The 15,589-nt window shown below is 45.2% G+C and overlaps 1 protein-coding gene across 2 annotated transcripts in view; it reads left to right on the top strand.

Moving 5' to 3' along the window:
• SCML2 (Scm polycomb group protein like 2) overlaps positions 1-15,589 on the top strand; it is a 72,131-nt gene that overhangs the window by 23,581 nt on the left and 32,961 nt on the right. For both annotated transcript variants that reach the window (XM_056862061.1, XM_056862060.1), the window contains exons 5-6: positions 8,839-8,927; positions 11,606-11,849. In XM_056862061.1, the coding sequence (XP_056718039.1) occupies positions 8,839-8,927; positions 11,606-11,849 (333 nt within the window). The remainder of the gene's footprint in view (positions 1-8,838; positions 8,928-11,605; positions 11,850-15,589) is intronic.

Raw genomic sequence — 15,589 nt, 5'->3', positions numbered from 1 at the left:
CGAGGGACCGCTGCCGCCCGGTGTTCGGGGATCTCTGGGCCCGCCTGGTTTGTCCCCTCGCCGCTGAAGGTCGCGACCGGTACGCTGCTTGGACAGATTCAGAAGTTGCTTACGGTTTTCGATGTCTGCCGCATGGCGTACCCAACCCTCGACATCAGGGGGATTACCCTGCATGAAAGCCCAGTGTTGCAGGTCCGGATTCAGTCCCTCCCTGAAGCACTGTACCCGGGTGGCTTCGCTCCAATCCAAAATTCTACTCGATAGGGACTGGAATTCGCTTGCATACTGCGCCACCGACTTAGTCCCTTGGCGCAGTTGCATCAAGTTGGCCTTAGCCCGCTCCCCCAGGTTCGGGTCCTCGAACCGGTTCCGGAGAGCAACCATAAACTCATCTAGACTCCTTAGTACAGGGGAGCGGAGTTCGTACTGCAACACCATCCAGGCTGCCGCCTCGCCTTGCAAGAGGGAGGCCACGTACTGGACCTGGGACTCTTCGGAGGGGAAGGTCCGGCCCTGCTCGCGCATAAAAATATCCACTTGGACCAAAAAGAAAGTCAACTGGTCCCCCGACCCATCGTACGTGATCTTCAGGTCACGGCGGGTCGGGGCGCTGGGAGGAACGGGAGGGATTACCGGTGCCCCGTCTGGGGGGTTGCCGGGAGGTGGCTGTACCTTCAGTGCGTCCAGGGCGGCTGCCATCTGGGCCATCACAGCCTGCATGGTATCCATGCGTCCCAGCATGGTCTGGCGCTCCTCTTGCCATTGCCTCCGTTCCTCGTCCATCAGGACCTCCCTTCGTGCGAGGTCCTCTTCGAGTCCCGTGCCGGATAAAGCCAAGCGGCGATGTTTCGCCTCGGTCCGTGAGAGCGACCAGTCCTTGGGGGAATCCAACCAGGAGTTGAAGGGGTTCTTGGGTTTCGTGCCCAAGCCCGGTCCCGGGGGTGGGGCCACGGGTACCTTCCGTTTGGCCCCTTCATCCTTGGGGTCCGGTAGCTCCGGCGCGTCGGGTTTGTCCGGCGAACCCGGGGGGGTAGCGGGATCCTCCTCGCCTGGCATGGCTGTCCTGTCCGGTACAGATGCAGAGCGAAAAGGCAGAGACTTGTAACTTAATGTGAGAGTCCCAATCCCCTGTGCTACTTCGCCAAATCACTTGCTCAGACTTGGTGCAGAAACAAAGGATTTATTGAAGGCTTCAGAAGATATGAGCAGACACGGATTCAAAGTTACAAGTGAACTAGCTTATCGGGGTTACAGTATATATCTACTACAGGGCAAGAGGTTCACACTCCTATTGTGAGAAACAGTAAGATAGATTGGTGCAATACAAAACATCAAACAGTTCCAAGGAGACAGTGAGGGCTATCAGCACTTCAAGGCCGGACACGGCCTGAGGGAGTGTAGGCAGGAAGCACAGCAGGGGAGGGAGAGCTGGCACCTGGGCCAGATAGATGGGACGTGAGACCCAGGAAGGCACGGGGAGGTGTGAACTGCTTTTTACGAGTTCAAAGGGGCTGGGATGAGAAGTCAGAACACATAGCCCTCACAGACAGCTTAATTGAACTTCCATATTTGGAGGTATTGGTCTACTGAATAGCAGGTGATAGGGACACAGTGTGAACCTGCTTGTCTTTAGCCTTCCCCATAACACTTCACTGGCCATTGCATTGAACAGGATGCTGGACTATATGGACTGATCCTGCATAGTTTTTGCTTCCATGTGCCTTGCAAAAACATTTCCTTTAATGCTCATTGTATATTTCCAGATATTTTTCTCTTCCCTTCCATTTTATCTTCACAACAAACCTGTGAGATAGGTTATGCTGAGAGTGTATGTCTGGCCCCAAGATCAGCCAGCAAACTTCCACACTGGCTCTAGCTGTCAGACTGCAGCTCTATTAATACCCTGCTGCTGGCAGTGATAGGGCTGGCTCTAGCTGTCAGACTGCAGCTCTATTAATACCTTTCTGCTGGCAGTGATAGGGCTGGCGATGAGCAGAGCAATTCTTAAGGGCAGGGGCAAAACACTTCTGGAGGCCTGCGCCAGCGTAGATGCCAGTTATGCCATCTAAAGTGACATCTACGCTGGTGCAGGGCCACTTACGGCAGCAGCGAGGAACAGCACAGCAGCACCTTGTCTGGGTGCTGCTGCAGCCGCCAAAGGAGCATAGCTCTGGCACAGAGGCTTAGACCATCACCAAAGGAGGCATTCCCAGGGGCGGAGCTGACTAGTCAGCTTCCTAAGCCCTTTCGCCCTGGGAGCGCCCCCTTTTGCAGGCACCAATTTGCACCTACAAAAATCATGGAGCAGCCCCATGAAACCCAATGGAGCGGTTTCATGGGGGTTTTCTTAAAAGAGCATTTTTGGTTTTTGCTGCTGCAAGAATTGTAATAGCTAAAGTTTGGAAGCAAGTGAATAAACCTTCAATTTGTGACTGGAGAGAAAAATTATGGATGTATATGAGGATGGCCAAACTAACTGAATTCCTACATGGAAAAGATATGGATGAATATAAAAAAAACTTGGGCAAAGGCCGCCACATGTTGGGATAAACTGGCAAAAATGGATTTTCCTACTTTAATTAGTGAGTTATAGAAACTAGTTTTAATATTTTCATATTTTACTGTTAATAGATGTTTTTAAAACTGTTACCGTATATACCCATGTATAAGCCGACCCGCGTATAAGCCGAGGTGCCTAATTTCTCCCCAAAAATGGGGAAAAATTAGGCACCCGCGTATAAGCCGAGGGTCGGCTTATAACCCCCCCCCCCGCGCGCGCGCAGGCTTACCGTTCCTTCTGGGCTCCTGGCGGCGGCCCGGCGGGGCTGGCGTAGCGGCCTCCCTGCAGCCGCAGGGGGCCTCTGGAGGCCGCTCCCGGCCTGGAAAAGGCGGCGGGGGCGGCTGGGTGGCCTCCCCGCGGCCGCAGGGCGCCTTTAAAGGCCGCTCCTGGCCTGGAGAAGGCGGCGGGGGCGGCTGGGCGGCCTCCCCACGGCCGCAGGGCGCCTCTAAAGGCCGCTCCCGGCCGGGAGAAGGCGGCGGGGGCGGCTGGGCGGTCTCCCCTCGGCCGCAGGGCGCCTCTAAAGGCCGCTCCCGGCCGGGAGAAGGCGGCGGGGGCGGCGGGGCGGCCTCCCCGCGGCCGCAGGGCGCCTCTAAAGGCCGCTCCCGGCCGGGAGAAGGCGGCGGGGGCGGCTGGGCGGCCTCCTCGCGGCCGCAGGGCGCCTCTAAAGGCCGCTCCCGGCCGGGAGAAGGCGGCGGGGGCGGCTGGGCGGCCTCACCGCGGCCGCAGGGCGCCTCTAAAGGCCGCTCCCGGCCGGGAGAAGGCGGCGGGGCGGCTGGGCGGCCTCCTCGCGGCCGCAGGGCGCCTCTAAAGGCCGCTCCCGGCCGGGAGAAGGTGGCGGGGGCGGCTGGGCGGCCTCCCCGCGGCCGCAGGGTGCCTCTAAAGGCCGCTCCCGGCCGGGAGAAGGCGGCAGGGGCGGCTGGCCGGCCTCCTCGCGGCCGCAGGGCGCCTCTGGAGGCCGCTCCCAGCCAGAAAAAGACGGCGGAGGTAAGTTCCCCTCTCCCTCCTCCCTCCTCCCTCCCCCCTCTACCGTATTGACCCGCGTATAAGCCGAGTTCGGCTTTTTCAGCCCTTTTTTTGGGCTGAAAAACTCGGCTTATACGCGAGTATATAGGTAAGATACTTCCTCGGAAGTCGGGTGATGGGTCACTTTTTTAAGGTGGGTGAAGGGGTATCTCTTTGGTTTTTATAATTTTGTAATTACGAATGTATTAATTAACATATATAGATACTCTTGTATTATTTTTATGTTATTTTTTAAAATTATTTTTATATTATTTTTATTGTATTTTTATTGTATTTATTTTTGTTTTATGTGTTATGTTATAAAAATTTATTAAAAAGGAGCATTTTTGGTTTGCTGTGGTGTCCCCGGGACCAGCCCTACTAGCCCCCATTCAGGATTTCACTATTAGCGAGCTAAACCTGGAGGGGTGAACTCCTTATTGGGGTTTAGCTGCTTGAGACCTGGGTCACTTTATTCTCCATGGTAAAAACTATGACCTGAAAGGTCATTTTTATTACAGAACAAAAACATCTAAATAGTTAGATGGAATTATGGTTTCAGAAAACAAAACAAAAAACACACAAAAACTTCCAACTAAACAAAGCTCATAGGCAGTTGTTGCTTTTGTGACCTTGGTGTGCTGTTCTGACACCACTATGTATATTTGTTTTTTTCTGAAATCTTCAGTTCTTATCCGTAAAGACCTGCAATATTAGTATCAGCTAGGCATCTCACAAGTTGTGTGATGATCGTGGATTTTGTTGAAATTTTGCAGAGTCCTTATGTATATTGAAATGTATCTACATCCCAGATTTTTAAAAAAGTTCTTTTCCCTGGGACATGACAATGCTTTTCTAAAAATGCTGTCAATGATAAGATCTTGTTTTTTCTTAGATCTTGTTTCCATAGATTGAGATGAACCTCTAGTAGTTATCGAAGACCTCATGTTAATGATCAAAATATCTGTCAAAAATGAACATACGCAGTATGCCAAACTTAGCAGAAAGATATCAGTAATTGCTAGCCATGTGTTTATAGGATATTTTCATTTTTTTTTAGCAATTTTTGCATTCTTTATCTCTTGTGTGCATGTAGGTCCAGTAATATATTTTCTTATGTAGATTCACCAAGTAGTGATGAGGTCATGCAGCACATTTCAGTGTGATATTTTCATGCACACATGATATTTTGGGCTGGCAAATTTCTGAAAAATGCAGAAATTTCCATTTTTGGCTTCCCTCCCCTAATCAGAATGCGTACAACACTTTACAAAAGACACAGGCAAAGTCAATTAATGATATTGTTTTTACTTAAAACACAAACAAGTTTACAACAATAACATTCTTACAGTATTTTCTTTTATTTAACGATCATATTGTTATTTTGTAAAGTATGTTTGTATTTTAAGTAAAAAAATAAAGTAAAAAATATTATTAATTGACTTTGAAAGTGTCTTGTATGAAGTTTGTATCTCTAGTCCCTATTAAAAATTTTAAACCAGGGGGCTGGCGAACCTGCAGTGGGCTCACTAGCCCAGATATGGATGGGGGTGGGGGTAGCGTGGCTGCCTTGGCTGGCAAGCCCACAGTAGACTCGCCAGCCCAGATCTTGGCTAGGGGAGGGCTGGCTGCCTTGACTGGTGAGCCTGCACCTCTCTCCCAGTCCAGAAAGACAGGGAGAAAGAGAGAAAGAAGTGAAAGAGAAATAAAGAGGGAGAAAGAGGGAGACAGAGGAGAGGGGGAGAGGGAGGGAGGAAGAGGGGGGAGAGGGAGAGACAGAAAGAGGGAGGGAGGGAAAGAAGAAAGGAAAGGGAGGGATGGTGGGACAGAAAGAAAGAAAGAAAGAAAGAAAGAAAGAAAGAAAGAAAGAAAGAAAGAAAGAAAGAAAGAAAGAAAGAAAGAAAGAGAAAGAAAGACAAAAAGGGAGAAATGAAAGAAAGACAGTGATAGGAAGGAAGGAAGGAAGGAAAGAGAGAAAGAGAGAGAAAAGGAAAGAGGGAGAGGGAGAAGAGAGAAAGAATGAAAGAGAGGGATAGAAAGACAAAGAGGGAGGGGGGAAGGATCTTGGCTGTTCTTGCAGGGCACTCTGGCCCCTGCACGCCCAGGGAGAGGGGGAGGCTTTAGGCAGGCGCACCGACCCTGATCTGGTCCATGCAAGCCTGGGAAGGGAGGGGGGAAGCTTTAAGCAGGCGCGTGGACCCGATCCGGCCTGGGAAGGGATGGGGGAAGCTTTAAGCAGGCGTGAGGGTCCTGATCCAGCCCATGCAAGCCAGGGAAAGGAGGGGGAAGCTTTAAGCAGGTGCGCGGGCCCTGATCTGGCCTGTACAAGCCTGGGAATGGAGGGGGGAGGCTTTAGAAAGGCGCGCGGGCCCCATCCGGCCCGTGCATGCCTGGCAAGGGAGGGGGTAGGCTTCAGGACGACGCGCAGGCTGTTGCCGGCCCCAGAAAGCCCAGAAAAGGTCAGAGGAGGGGGGAAAGGGGGACTAGCTCCCTCGCCTCCGGGGGCCAGAGAAAAGCCCTCTGGGGGCCGGATCCGGCCCGCGGGCTGCCTGCTTGACACCCCTGCCTTAAAATAAAAGCAAGTGAGAAGGAGACTTTTTTCAGCTTTCAGATGAACCTTGGAAAGTCTGGCCTGCTTTGAAAGGAAGGTTTAAAGACAAGAGGATTTTTGTAAGCTTTGAATTTGGTCGAAATTGTACTTTAACTTTATTTTTTAAAGTTCTGGGTTTGTTTATTTACAAAGTTTAACTGCCACTTTTCCAGAGAGTTGCCCAAGGTGGCTCACAAAGTAAAATAAAAACCAAACCCTAACAATAACGTTATAGAACACCCCCCTCCATAAAATTGTCACAAAACCAGCAATAGATTAAGCAAAGAGCCCATAAAGGCAGTATAAAGTAGTATTCCTGAAGTGGCCTGCTTCTAGCCTTAGGGCTATTGAAAACAATAAAAGGATGGAATCCCTCAGTTAAAAGCCAGAATAATGAGAAATGTTTATCCTGGCTCCTAAAAGACAAGTAGAGTAAGTGCCAGGTGACCCTCAAGAGGGAGAGGGTTTGTGTGCAGCGCTGAAAACCTCTGTCTAGTTGCTGATTTTAATATTTTAAGGATATTTATGATTTTTATCATTTTTAATTTGAAGGGTTTTCTGGTTTTAATGTATAATTGTGGATTTTGTTTTTTATCAGTTTTATTAATACATTTGAATTTTTTATTTATACTGGAAGGAGCTTCAGTTATACTTTTGTATTATGGAACCTTCTGGTTTCAATATCCTGTTCTTTTTATAGTAGAATATAAACTAAAACCCTGCATTTCAACCTAGCTTTAAACATATTCAATCAATCTTTATTTTATGGTCATTTCACCAAAAACAGAACACATCTAATCAAGAGTAACATAAATTTGTAATAAAACAGTATCAGCCAATGGAAAATTCCACACAATAAAATATATCAATAAAATCCCATATCTAAAAAGGTAAGAAAGCTAGCTTCTAAAACGTTTATCTATCAAATTGTACCTATTTCTACATTACATCCTTTCGGGCCTTATAGATAGCAGCACAGAATTCGGCCACACATCTCGAAGTTTGTGTGTTACTATCTTCCAGTAGTCGTTGGATACAGATTTTATCAGGTTGCCCTGTATTATTTCTTAGAGTTTCTTGAATAGTCTTAGATCTAGACTCATGATGGAGAGGGCAGTAGAAAAAGACGTGTTCACGGGTCTCAATTTCTTCACCATTGCACGGGCAGACTCTCTCGGAAAGAGGAATTGTTTTATATCTGCCTTCTAGGACGGCTGATGGCAAAGCTCCACATCTGGCTAATGTGAAAGCCCTTCTAAATTTGTTCACCTCCTGTGTCATCAGATATGGGGCTACCGTCATCAGGTGTCTGAACTTCTGTGAGGCTATGAAACCAGGGGACCTTGCGAGGACATGCTGTCTCTCAGTGTCTTCCACTCTCTGCCTTATTACTTTTTTAAACTGATCTCCGCTCAGTGTCAATAGATCCTGGGGTGAAAACCCTAGTTTTCTTAGGTTTAATTGCACCTCCTCGGACCATTTGGACTGATACGCGTCCAGACTAATCATTGCGAGGAGGCCGGTTTTTTTATATTTAGTTTGGCCCACATGTAAAAGGACATGAGATGAATTTTAGCTTCAACTCTCATCATGCCTGTCTCCAGTCGGATCATAGAATTGGAGACACATCTCGGTACTTGTAAAATAGCGCGTAAGAATTTTGACTGCATTTTTCCCAAGACCTTCAGGCCTGGGCCCACAGACCCCAAGTATGTACCATACAGTAGTTGTGCCAAAACCTTTGCCTGATACAACTTTAGGGCAGCCGGGATATATCGACCTCCTTTGGAATGGAAAATTTTTATTATAGCATGGGCTGAGCTCTCAGCACGATCAGCAATGTAGTTATAATGGGCCAAGTTTGATCCTGAGGCCTGTATTAGCACTCCCAGATATTTAAAGGAGTTTGCTTGCTGGATGTCATTTCCGTCTAATTTCCATTTCCTAATTTTTGGGCGCTTCCCAAAAGACATTATTTTAGTTTTAGGGTAGTTAATTTGGAGATGCTGGGTTTGACAGTATTCGGAGAATCTGTTTAGTGCTCTCAGACCTACTGGGGTTCTAGACTGCAACACTGCATTGTCTGCATATAACAGCACTGGAATATGTCGGTGGGCCAGTTTCGGGGGATGAAAGTTTTTATCATTCAGATAATCTGCCATATTATTTATATAATAGATAAACAGCAAAGGGGCTAAAAGAAAGCCCTGTCTGACTCCTTTTTTTGTCCTAATTGGGTCTGTGAGATGACCTTTAGCACTGCATCTGACTCTAAGGTATGAATGGTCATGTACCACCCGTATAAGGGCCAGGAGCCTTCTGTTGATATTTGTTGCTTCTAACTTTTGCCATAATTTAGGCCTTGAAACTGAGTCAAAGGCTGCTTTTAGATCAATGAAAGCTGCATGCAGGGACATCGGACCCTTTGAAGTATATTTTTCACTTAGGTACTGCAATAGCAGGCAGTGGTCAGTTGACTTTAAATATACTACATTCCTGTGTGTTGCAACAGAAGCTTAGCTTAGTATTGCTTAATTATAGTTGCATTTCCTAGTGCAAAGCCATCCTCTGTTTTTTAATTCAAATGTATCCTATGGAGAGAATACCAATTATGAAGCCTCTTGTTTCCTTCAAACCTGTATTTTGCTAATCTGTATGCACCATTCATCTACTGTTGTCAATACAGGATTCCAGATGAATGCATCTTCTTGGCCAATGTTTCTCTTAAGAACGCTAAATGGAGCTGACATGGCACCTGCAGCATTGTTTCAGAAGGTAATGTGCTAAAAGTTCTCCTAGTTTGTCTTTTATAAAAACTTTCTAAAATAGCAGTAACAGCTGCATTGTTTGCTCAAGATTCCAGTGTACTATACTGTTTTCTTCAGCACACTTGCAAGGAAGTTTTTAAAAAATGGCTTTTACCTTGATTATCAAATTGCAAGTTCCAGAATTAGACAGGAAATATTTTAATCTAAATGTCTAGCAGCAATGTATAGCAGCCCTCCTCTGGACATGTTCCAGCTTGTCTACATCCTTCTTAAATTGTGGTGCCCAAAACTGAACACAATACTCTAGATGAGGTCTAACCAAAGCAGAGTAAAGTGATATCATCACTTTGCGTGATATGGACACTATACTTCTGTTGATACAGGCCAAGATTGCATTTGCCTTTTTAGCTACCACATCACACTGCTGATTCCTGTTCAGTGTTTGGTCTACTAAGATCCCTAGATCCTTTTTGCATACACCACTGCTAAGACAAGTCTCCCCCATCCTATAATTATGTATTTGATTTTTCATACCTAAATGCAGAACTTTACATTTATCTCGGTTGAATGCATTTTATTAGTTTTAGCCCAATTCTCCAGCCTGTCAAGATCATCCAGTATTCTGGCTCTGCCTTCTACTGTATTTGCTATCCTTCCCAATTTAGTATCATCTGCAAATTTAATAAGCATCCCCTTTATTACTTCATCCAAATCATTTATAAAAATGTTCAACAACACAGGGCCCAGGACAGATCCCTGAGGCACTCCACTAGTCACTCCTCCCCAAGTGGATGAGGAACCATTAAAAAGCACTCTTTGGGTGCGATCTGTCAACCAGTTACAGATCCCCCTAACAGAAACAGGATCTAAACCACATTCTCCCAATTTGTCAACAAGAATATTATGTGGAACCTTATCAAAAGCCTTGCTGAAATCAAGATAAACTATGTCTACAGCATTCTCCTGATCCAGCAAGGTAGTAACTTTCTCAAAAAAGGAGATAAGATTAGTCTGACACGACTTGTTCTTGAGAAACCCATGCTGGCTCTTAGTAATCACAACCATCCTTTCTAAATGCTCAAGGACTGACTGTTTGATGATTTGTTTTGAAACTTTTCCAGGCATAGATGTTAAGCTGATGGGTTGGTAGTTACAATACAATACAAAAACCTTTAATGGCATAGAGGGTTGGTAGTTACCCAGATCCTCCCTTTTCTCCTTTTTGAAGATGGGGTCAACATTTGTCTGCCTCCAATCTTCTGGCACTTCACCTATTCTCCAAGAATTCTCAAAAATAATGGACAGAGGCTCAGAAATTACATCTGCAAGTTCTTTTAGTACCCTTGGATGGAATTCATCTGGCCCTGAGGACTTTTCATTTAAAGAAACTAGGTGTTTATGTATTACCCATATGCCGATCCTAGGCTGCAACATCCTTCTCTCATCATGTGTTCTGTTTTTGCTATGTTGAGCACCATTTCCCTGCAAGAGAAGACTGAGGAAAAGTAGGAATTGAGCAGTTTTGCCCACTCTTCATCTTCTGTTACAATTTTACTTTCCGGACCCCACAATGGGCTTATCATGTCCTTGTTCTTATTCTTACTCTGAACATTGTTGTGTTTAGCCTCTGTCGCTAGCCTAAGCTCATACTGAGCTTTAGCTTTCCTAACACTCTCCCTACATGATGAAATTGAATAGGCAGAATTTGTCAAGTGAGAGGTCATGTGAAAAGTGCCAAAGGAAAAATGGGAACTATATCCACAACAAATACCATATGCTAAATGGATTTACTACTAATACCCTTTCCTTCCTTTGTCATAAATTGTCTCAGCTTTCTTCCTCTTTTCCTACCTTTTGATGCATAACATATTTAGTGAATTACCATAGCTAGAACAGTACAAGACCGGGCTTTGTGAAGAGTAGGGGCCAGGTTGGGAAGAAAGAGAACAGTGTGCTTAAATTGTACAAAGAGCAGTAAAATTATGTCTGTCTTGTCAAATGACATTGAAGTGTTACTTTTAAAAATCAATGTTCTATTCATTACAGATTAACATTAAAATGTTAGCCCTCCCCAACAAACTCACAAACTAGCTTAACAATTCAGAAAGTTAAAGGGAGGGGGAGGAGAGACGCCATCATGGTAGTAATTCATCATTTGAGCTTCCATTGAAGTCACATTATGCAAGTTTGAATGGCTTTATAAGAGAGTCTCCTGCTAGTTTACAAATGTGCTTCGGCAAAATCTTGAAAGTCTTCAGGACTTCAGTTCATGGCCCCTTTGACATTGACAAGTGTGACACTGAAAACGATTGTACCTATTCATCAACACTGTAACTTTAGTTCCTTCAAGTAGGGAGCTAGAACCATTATTGTTACACTGCCTTTAAATGTTGCTTGATAGCCAACTTTGAAAGGGAAGAAACATTTCTTTCATTTTCAAAAAATATTTGGCCATTATTTCTTCTTAATTCTTGCCTTATCTTTAAACAAAAAAAAGTTGTAATTACGGCATGAATTCACTCCCATTAAGGCAATTGGGACAATAGCAAAGGTGAGGGAAATACCCATGTCGTGTCTGGTCAGTGTCCCTTTTGCAACGTATTTTTAGGCTACATGGTTATAGAAAAGGTATATTCTTCAAGATTTCATATTTACAGAAACATATTGATCTTTTTTATTTTTTAGGAACCACCAAAGCCTTCCCCAAATTGTTTTAAAGTTGGAATGAAGCTAGAAGCAATAGACAGAAAAAACCCTTTTTTAATATGCCCTGCAACCATTGGTGATGTTAAAGGAGATGAAATTTTTATTACCTTTGATGGCTGGCGAGGGGCATTTGACTATTGGTGTAAATATGATTCTCGGGATATCTTTCCAGTTGGATGGTGTGACTTAACAAGAGATGCTCTACAACCACCAGGGAATAATGGTAAGAAACTGATAAATTGTTTTTAGCTTTAATACTGTATCTGTAAAGTTTTGATTAAATTGATACAAATATATTGCTGATGTTCTCCATTTTTGTAATTTTTTTCACCATAATTCAGTGGTACAACAAAATCTTTAAATAGAATGAAATAAAACCTAGGGTATTTTTAAATAATCATTTTATTCAAATCTTTTTTTCTCAGGACTTTTCTATACAATTTTCCCCATACTTAATTATCTAGTATGGAAAAACAATACATTTTCCTGTTTGTCTTTAATAGTTGTTGACTTCCATGAAACTCAAATTTACTGATTAATTCAATAGTGTTTGAAACATTGCAGATTTTTTCATGTACACTCAGTACTCTTGTGAAGTGTTGAAACTCTGCCAGGACAGACTCAGGCAATGTGATAAGACTATAATTTCTTTGTAGAACTATAGTGTAAATTTGAGGAACTGAAAATTACATATGTGTGTATTCTTTTTATGAAGAAATCTGTTAGTATTAAAGTATTTTTAAAGCAATACAAAGCATAACTTGTTAAAATGATTATCCAAGGCTGCCATTCACAAAAATAGAATACAGTCAAGGCTAAAAGATTCCACAATGTTTTAGTGATCTAGTTAAATATAAAAATTGCAACGAACTTGCCAGCCATCTTGGAAAAAACCAACCCCTCCAGCAGCCGGCAATGTGGCCCCACAGAGGTGGGCATTGGCGAGATAGCAAGTGCGACTAAAAAGTAGAGGCTAGTTGCGCCTCACAAAAAAGGCATGAAATCAATGGTGCCAGAAGACGCGACCTCTGCAGTGCCCTGATCGGCCCTTGGTGGCAACAAGGGAGCTTGCCAGATGGCTCGGTCCCTGGGCGTTCATTGGTCAGTAATGTACCCTCGCCCCCTTTACAGGTAGAAGAGGGCAATAGGCCCGTTACTGAGAGTGAAATCTACGAACTAGTCAGGAGAGCATTTAGAGACCATCTGCAATTACTTCAAGCCTCTGCCTCTCAGCTGCAAATGGGAGCACAAGGGTCAATTGCCAGCACACCTCAGTGCTATGCCTAGGCGCAGTTCGATAACAAAGGGGAATTAGATTCCCAGGGGGAATACCAAGACACTTGGCCTACAGAGGCGGCCAGGAAAGCTGGATATCCCAGTCCCAGCAACGGCCTACAGTCTGGCTAACCCCTTCTCTGCCTGTGTCTGAGGAGGAGGAAAGGGAAGAGGGCAAGTTCTTTTCAGATGATGAGCCCCCTATAATGGATGATCAGCAAACCAGACTGTTCTCAGGGAAGGACTACCATTTCCTCCTCTCCAAAGCCATTATGCTTTGGATCTTACTCAGGAGCCTCATCCCGTAGAAGAGTCAAAGAGTAAGACTAGACCAAAAGGGCATAAGGATTTCTTTCCCAGATTATTGGGCCGCAATAACACCATCCCTTTCCCAGAAGCTTCTCATGGCTGAATGGGAAAAACTGGCAACAAAAAGACAATTTCCACCAAACATGAACAAATTCTATAATGTGGCTCCACATGCCATGGAACTATTACAAGTACCATTTGTTGATGCCCTCGTAGCGGCCTTACACACCTCAGAACTGGTGTCAGAGGATGACATGAGGTCCATTAAAGACTCATTGGACAGGAAAGCATCTTTTACATGCAGAAAAACACACGATGCAACAGCCTTAGCTGTTCAAGCCTCAGCCACCACATCCATTTTTGCCAGGGCCTCCATAGTGTAAATAAGAAAATTGATACAGCTAATACCAGGTGACTATAGAAGATTAGTTTAGGGTCTTAGCAGAGTCCTCAAAGCATCTAACTTCCTGGCAGATGCCTCCTTAGATGCCATGACTTACACAGCGTGTGCAATGGCAGCATCCTCGGCTACCATGTGAGCACTATGGCGAAGAGTCTAGCCAGCCAGATACTACTTAAAATCGGTGGCATACCCCTTTCAAGGGGGGTGATTAGTAGGGGAAAAGTTAGACAAAATATTGGTTGAGACACAGGACAAGAAAAAGGCTTTGCCTTAGTATCTAAAAAAGGATGGGAGGGCTTCTTCCTTCCATTTTTTTGTTCATACCATACACTGTTCCAATCTAGACAGGGTCAGAGACGAAGCCTGGTTGGGGGGCAGGGGATTTATTTCACAGAGGCAACTGCTTCAGTAAAGCCCCAATTTTTCATTTCGATCTGACAAAGGCAACAAGTCCCAAAAGTCAAACAAGCAGTGACGCCAGGCCACAGGAAGTAGCAGGGAGACTGCAGAATTTCCGGTCTCAATGGGACCAACAGCAACTGGATGCATGGGTAAAACAACTGATAGCATCCAGCTATTGTATAGAGTTTCAAACTCTCCCCCCAGACAGGTTCCTGCAGTCTCTGGCATCCTTCAACCCAGACAAATGACTAAGAACCATCAAAGCCATAGACTACCTTGTCCACATAGCAGCCATAGAATTGGTACCACGGATGGAGCACAGATCTGGAATATATTCCATCTTCTTCACAGTCCCCAAGGAGAACGGGGACTGGTGGGGCATACTGGATTAAAAATTTGTCAACCACTTCATCATAGCCAAGCACTTCAGGATGGAGACGCTCTGTTCCATACTACAAGTTCTGTGCCTGAATGTATTCATTACCGCTATCGACTTCATAGAGGCATATCTCCACATACCTATTAACCCAGCTCATCACTGGTATCTAAGGTTTGCTTACAGGACCAACATTACCAGTTCTGTGTTCTGCCCTTCGGCCTCATGTCAGCCCCAAGCGTCTTTTCCAAGGTCCTGCTGACCCTCATTTGACAAGAGGGACTGCAAGTCTTCCCTTACCTGGGCAACATCCTCATTTCAGCCCCATCCAAGTCCTTGGCAAAGGAGCATGCTCAAAGAGTTGTCCAGGTCTTGACTTTGCATGAATAATTAGTCAATTGGAGAAAAAGCACCCTGACACCATGGCAGAGACTCCTGCACCTGGGAGTGATTACAGATAGAATGAGCAACAAGGTCATACTACCAGAAGACAAAGTGGCCAAGGTAGCTGCCCTGGCAAGAAAGACGTCCAGGGCACATCAACTGATGGTCCTGACAAGAATTTTGGGGTTAGAGATATCCTGTCTCAGATGTATCCCCTGGACAAGATTCCATGCCAGGCCTCTCCAGTGGATTCTCCGCCCCTTCCAGCCATCGATACTGTCAAGGGAGGATTGCTTGCTATTGCTTACCCCGAAGGTAAGAAGAAGTCTTTGTTGGTAGACCAACATATCCAACCTTTGTATGATAGACTTGTGATGGCCTTTGGCCACAAACAATAAACTTTATCATATCAACATATCCAACCTAAACAAGGGGCAGGAGTTCCTTCACAAAGACCCGATTCAGGTTTTCACAGATGTGAGCCTGGAGGGCTGGGGGCCCACCCTGTCAGATCAGATTGCGCAGGGGAATTGGTCCCAACAGGAGGAACTCTTCCATATAAATGTCCTGGAAATCCGAGCCATAAGGAAAGCCATTCTCCATTTTGAAGTCAGGCTGAAGGGTCACCATGTGCTCATGCGCACAGACAACATCTCTGCGAAGGCGCAACTGAACAATCAGGGAGGTTCCAGATCTTCCAGACTCCATTGGAAGGTAGAACCCATCCTGTTCTGGGTGGAGAGGCACCTCAAGTCTCTAAAAGGTGTACTCAACAATCAAGGGGACTGGCTGAGCCGCCAGTCAATCAATGATA

Source organism: Euleptes europaea, chromosome 16 (genome assembly GCF_029931775.1).
Source record: "Euleptes europaea isolate rEulEur1 chromosome 16, rEulEur1.hap1, whole genome shotgun sequence".
In the NCBI taxonomy this organism is placed as follows: Eukaryota; Metazoa; Chordata; class Lepidosauria; order Squamata; family Sphaerodactylidae; genus Euleptes; species Euleptes europaea.
This window is presented reverse-complemented; position numbering and strand designations above follow the sequence as displayed.